The following is a 6,000-nucleotide window of genomic DNA, read 5'->3' as shown; positions in this document are numbered from 1 at the left end:
CCGCACGATGGGTGATCCACACCCTGGCTGTATAGGATGCCGGGTCAGGCGTCCGCCGAGGTTCGGGGTTTGCTGGCTGCGACCGCCGGCCGCCAGGGGGCGCCGTGGCCTCGCGCCGTCAGGGCCGTTGCGTTTCCGGGCACCGGGGCCCAGCACCGCCCTCGCCGCCCGGCGCGCCTTCGCTGTGCGTAGCGCCGAGCCTTGTCCGCCGCTCCCGTTACTGGGGCAACCGCGGCGCCTCCTCCGTGCCGGCCCCGATAGTCTCTCCGCGCCATTTTCAAACTGCTGTAGCTCCGGAGCCGGTGGCTGGGCGGAAGGAGCCAGCGAGGAAGGCGAGTCCCGGGGGCGATGCGGCTGCAGGCGGAGGGAGCGGCGGCCGGAGCTGGCGGTGAGTCCGGGCGCGGGGGCGCCCGGGGCCGGCGCGGCTGTCTTCGCCTTCGCCGTCGCTTTGGGTCTTCCGGCGGTCCCCGCGGACCGGGCCCGGGCGCTGCCGGGAGGCCGCGCGGCCGCGGGAGGAAGTGGGGCCGAACCGGGGCAGGGGCGGGGCGGGGCCGGGACGGACGCAGCGACTCCCCAGCGGCCGGGCTTCCTACACCCGCTTCCCGCAACACCCGACAGTAAAGTTGCAAACCCAAAATTGGTCAGGGAGAGCTTGAGCCCAGCTGGCCACGGGGCGTCTGTGAGGGTCGTGCAGACTAGCCTGCTGTTGACTGATGGGTTGATTTAAAAATTAAAATGCCCTCTCCATGTAAGAATGTTACGTGCTCTTTGTAACAAAAATGCCCCAATGCGTACCATGACAGCCAATCTTTGCCCAGCACCTTTGTAAACATTCCCTCTGCCTTCCAGACTCTGCTATTTTAAGTTAAAAAAGGAAGGTTTCTGAGATAATCTCAGTTAACGGATTTATTAGTTGTTGGGAGGGTGTTTGCTTTTTTAAAGCCCTTGTGCATACATACATACTTATTTACAGGATGTTTTCCTAAAAATAAGATGTACTAGCTTTCAGACGTCAATTCTACAAAGTTAGGTAGATGATGCATAGTTCTAAATGCATATGTGTGTGGGATCCCCAAACCTAACCTTTATGTTGTTTTGCTAGAAACTTAAGAGTATAGCCACAATGTTTGGATGCAGGGTATGGGGGAAGGCAACAGTCCATGGGTGGGGAAAACCTAATCCATGTTTTTGTCCATCCTGGGAGGATTTTAATGCTTCCTGAGTATGGAGGCCCTGGCCATGATTTATCGATTCATCATGTTCATTATCATTCCCCCTTCCCCAAAACAGGATGTGAGGAGGTATTACGAATTGGTAGCAGATAAAGAGGAGAACCGTTTTTGGCAGGCTCTGCTAGTTTACATCCTGCTAGTAATACACTTGTTTTGGTCAGGGGTATTTCTGATGGCTGCAGGAGTTTCCCCAAAACACCCTGTGTCAGTTAGGTCCTTTTTATGGAAGGAACCTAGAAATCCGTGGGGAAGCCACTTAGAGAAAAGGTTGGCAAGAACAGAGAGTAAGATTTGTAGAAAGGAGTAAGCAAGAAGAGGTACTAATTATAAGAGAAGTGATTTGGTAAGTTGAGGCCACGTGGTACAGAAACCAGAGTCCTGGGCCAGGACTGAGGACTCCTAACCTCCCAGTGACAGCTTTGTGTCCCTGTGGAGTGGGAAAAGTTACTTTCTTGAGGCAGCCTTTCCTCATCTTTAACTAGGAATATCATTTACTCTTTCTCCCTCACAGGGTAGTGATAGGATCAAATTTTATTTGTATTCATATGCATGTATTACATGTTTTATAAATTTTGAAAAACAACAGATGTAAAACACAGTTTTTATTTGGTTTAGAAATATGAGTACTATTACTACATTTAGTTGGCAAAGGTTAGAAAAAAAGCAAAGTTTCTAAAGAAATGATCTTTGGATAATTCCAAAGATTGATGAAGAAAATATTCATAAATATTTTAAAAGACAGGGATAACAAATGTACAGAAATTCTTAATGTGTCTTTTTTTAATGAGGTGAAATTTACATGGTATAGATCTTGAGATCTTGAGATCTATGATGCATAGATCTCAAGCATACTATTTGAAAAGTTTTCTTAAATGTATACACCATTTAAATGTGTAACTACTCCCACAATCAACATAACATTTTCATCACCCTAGAAGGTTCTCTCGTAACCTTTCTAGTCAGTCTCCATCCTCCTCCATCTCCCAGGGCGCCTGCTGTTCTAATTTCTGTCCCCATGGCTTAATTTTGTCTGTTCTTGAACGTCATGTAAATGGAACAGACAGTATGTGTCTGGCTTCTTTTGCTCAAATGATGTTTTTGAGATGCATCCATGTTGTTGGTATCTATCATTTCCTTCCCTTTTATTCCTTAGTATTACATGGTGTGAACATGTCATAGTTTATCACTGTTCTTATTGGTGGGTATTTAGGTTGTTTCCAGTTTGGGGCTATTATGAATAAAGCTACTATGAGCATTCTTACAGAGTCTTTTTGTGGGTGTTTGTTTTCATTTCCTTGCCTAAATGACTAGGAATAGAAATACTCGGTTATAAGGCAGAAGTATGTTTAACTTTATAAGAAACTGCCATACTTCCTCCAAAGAGATTTTATGCTTCTGTCAGCAATGTGTGAGGATTCCAGTTGCTCCTGTGTTTGCAGACATTTGGTATTGTCAATCCTTTTAATTTTAGCCATTTTAGTATGGCCAAAATTGCACCTCATTGTGGTTTTAATGTGTGATTTCCCTGATGACTAATGTTAAACATCTTTTCATATGATTGCTCCCATTCATGTATCTTTTACAAGGTGCCTCAAGTCTTTAGCACAACTAAATTTTAGTTTTAGCCCAAATAAATGTTCTTATGGAGTTATTTGTCTTATTATTGAGTTGCAAGAGTTTCTTTTATAATCCATATAAAAATCCTTTTTCAGATATTGTGAATATTTTCTCACAATCTCTGGTTTGCCTTTTCATTTTTTTTTTTTTTGTTTGTTTTAGACAAGGTCTCCCTCCATTGCCCAGGCTAGAGTGCAGTGGTATACTCATAGCTCACTGCAACCTCCACTGTCTGGGCTCATGTGATCCTCTTGCCTCAGCCTCCCAAGTAGCTGGGACTACAGGTGCCTGCTACCATGCCCAGCTGATTTTTAAATTTTTTGTATATAGAGGTCTCACTGTGTTGCTCAGGCTGGTCTTGAACTCGTAGCCTTAAGTGATCCTCCTGCCTTGGGCTCCCAAAGTGCTAGGATTACAGGCAGGACCCACTGCGCTCAGCCCCTTTTTGTATTTTCAGTGGAATATTAATATTTTGATGAGCAGACATTTTAAATTTTGATAAAGTCCAGTTTGTCTTTTTTTTTTTTTTTTTTATGTTAAGTGCTTTTGAAAGAGTCTCTTTAAGAATTCTCTGCCTTCCTCTGGCTTGGGAGAATCTTCTGTTTTCCTCTAGAAGCTTTATTGTTTTAACTTTTATGTTTAGTTTTATGAAGAGATACTTATTTTAATGCAGCAAAGGGAATATCAGAAGCATTGGATTTAAATCTAAATATTCCAGAAGGCTGCCTACTGAAGAGAAACAAAAACTAATTGTTTCATATTAAAGGAATCTTTTTTTCTTGCTGTATAACAATAATAGTGGCTATAATAATATAATGATATTTCATTCTTTTCTTTCAGGACTTTAATTTTTAGGAGTGAATAAAACTGATTTTAGAAGACAAAATGACTACAGCTGTAGAAAGAAAGTATATTCATATTAGAAAAAGATTGGATCAGCTGGGATACCGCCAGACTCTGACAGTGGAGTGTTTACCTTTAGTAGAAAAACTTTTCAGGTAAAGACAAAAATACAGTTCTAAACCTGTACAATCCTTAATCTACTTATATAGTTTCTGATTGAACTTCATGCTTTAGTAAAGAAAAGGGTAGATTTTTGAAAAGTCCTTAAATCATCTGAAAGCTCAACTGTTCTTCCTTGGATCCTACTCCCCTGTCCTCAGTCCAGGGTTTCCACATTGCAAAACTCTAGAAATCACTGCTCACACTGAACTGTTCAGAGTAAACGTTTGTGAAGTTTTTCTTTGAATAGGACTACAATTTTTGGGTTTCTGATATTGTTGGGAGACACTTTTCTATTAAGTTTTATGTCTGCTTCACAGTCATGCATCATTTAATGATGGGGATAACGTTCAGAGAAATGTGTCATCTGGTGATTTTGTCATGTGGACATCATGGAGTAGACTTACCTAAACCCAGATGGTATAGCCTACTGTACATCTAGGTATGTGGTATAGCCTATGGCTCCTAGGCTACAAAGCTGTATAGCATGTTACTGTACTGAATACTGTAGGCAGTTGTAACACAGTGGTAGATAGTTGTGTATCTAAACATAGCAAAGATACAGTAAAAATACAGTGCAAAAGATGAAAAATGGTACACCTGTATAGGGCACTTACGAGGAATGGAGCTTGCAGGACTGGAAGTTACTGTGGGTGAGTCAGTGAGTGAGTGCATGTGAAGGCCTAGGACATCACTGTACACTGCTGTAGACACTGTACGCTTAGGCTACACTAAATTTATTTTAAAAATTTTCTTTCTTCAATAATAAATTAGCTTACTGTAACTTTTTTACTTGATAAAGTTTTTTATTTTAACCTTTGACTCTTTTATAATAGCGCTTTGCTTAAAATACAAACACATTATACAGCAGCACATTTTCTTTCTTTATATCCTTATTCTGCAAGCTTTTTTTCCATTTTTAAAATTTTTTACTTTTTAAACTTTTTGTTAAATCTAAGACACAAACACACACATTAGTCTAGGCCTACACAGGGTCAGGATCTTGAAGACATCATTAGGCAATAGGAACTTTTCAGCTCCCTTATAATCTTATGGAGCCACTGTTGCATATATGGTCCATCATTATTCAGTGCATGACTCTGTTATATTAATAATGGTTCTCTAATACATTGTTGATCATTACTTTAGCTCTTACATATTACCTTAACTGAAAGGTTCTTTGTGACTTTTTTTCTTTTCTTTTCCATAAGAGCTGTATTGGAGTGGCTTGAGACTGGAGCAGGGAAGTTGTTTAGGAAGCTATTATAGTAGGGCTGTAAGCAATGATGATAGAAAGAATGGATAAAGATATTTTGTGGTCTTTAACATGGCCTGCAGAGCCCTTCATGATCTAGTTCCTGCTTCTCCCTGCAGCTTCATCTCCCATGTGTTAAACCACTGGAAGCTTCCTAAATATATGTGCACCCTCACCTTTGGTCTCTCTATGTGCTGTTCTTTCTGCCTGTAGGGTCCCTTTCTTTTGTCCCTCTTCTCTTGCCCTTGTGCCTGGATGGCTTCTAAGTTTACATGTCCTGCAGGACTTTTTCACATCTTACATGTTACTTTTAACTACATGTCATCATTATTGGAAACTTGTTTTTGTCTTCTTTTAGAATTCAAACTCCATGAGACCAGAAAGTCTGACTTTGTCACTGCTATACCCAGAACAGGTTGAACATATAGTAGGCATTGAATTATTTGTTGAGTTTATCACATAGTATTATAATTTTATGGCAGACTGTCAAAAAGCTCCATGATGGTGAGGACTTTTTTGTGTTCCCTGCTCAATAAATATTTATTGAATGAATGTTCCACTAGTCTGTGTTCTTAGAGGTAAGGACTATATCTTATTTATTGTGCCCCTGATGCTTGGCATAAAGCAGGCACTCAAATATTTGCTCAATAAACAAATCTCACAGATTCCACAGGATCAGGTGACTAACTGGACATGGGGGATGAAGAAGAGGGGAGATCCAAAGATGATTCTGAAATGTGTGTGTTTCATAATCCTGTTTCAAGAAATTTTTGAGGACCTCCTGATAATCTTGAAAGAACTCTAGTGTTCATTCTTTTTTAATAATTTGATCTCATTTAACATTAACATAGTCACGTGTCACTTAACGATGAGAATACATTCTGAGAAACGTGT

The 6,000-nt window shown here is 41.1% G+C and overlaps 1 protein-coding gene across 1 annotated transcript in view; it reads left to right on the top strand.

The window, feature by feature from the left end:
• The first annotated feature begins 372 nt into the window (after positions 1-372).
• The window catches only part of CEP135 (centrosomal protein 135), a 61,243-nt gene continuing 55,615 nt past the window's right edge, over positions 373-6,000 (top strand). Inside the window, exons 1-2 of the mRNA XM_069457772.1 lie at positions 373-388; positions 3,690-3,847. Of these exons, the coding sequence (XP_069313873.1) occupies positions 3,735-3,847 (113 nt within the window). The 5' untranslated portion in view covers positions 373-388; positions 3,690-3,734. The remainder of the gene's footprint in view (positions 389-3,689; positions 3,848-6,000) is intronic.

Source organism: Eulemur rufifrons, chromosome 24 (genome assembly GCF_041146395.1).
Source record: "Eulemur rufifrons isolate Redbay chromosome 24, OSU_ERuf_1, whole genome shotgun sequence".
In the NCBI taxonomy this organism is placed as follows: Eukaryota; Metazoa; Chordata; class Mammalia; order Primates; family Lemuridae; genus Eulemur; species Eulemur rufifrons.
Note: the sequence above shows the minus strand (reverse complement) of the source record. Positions and strands in the feature narration are given on the sequence as shown.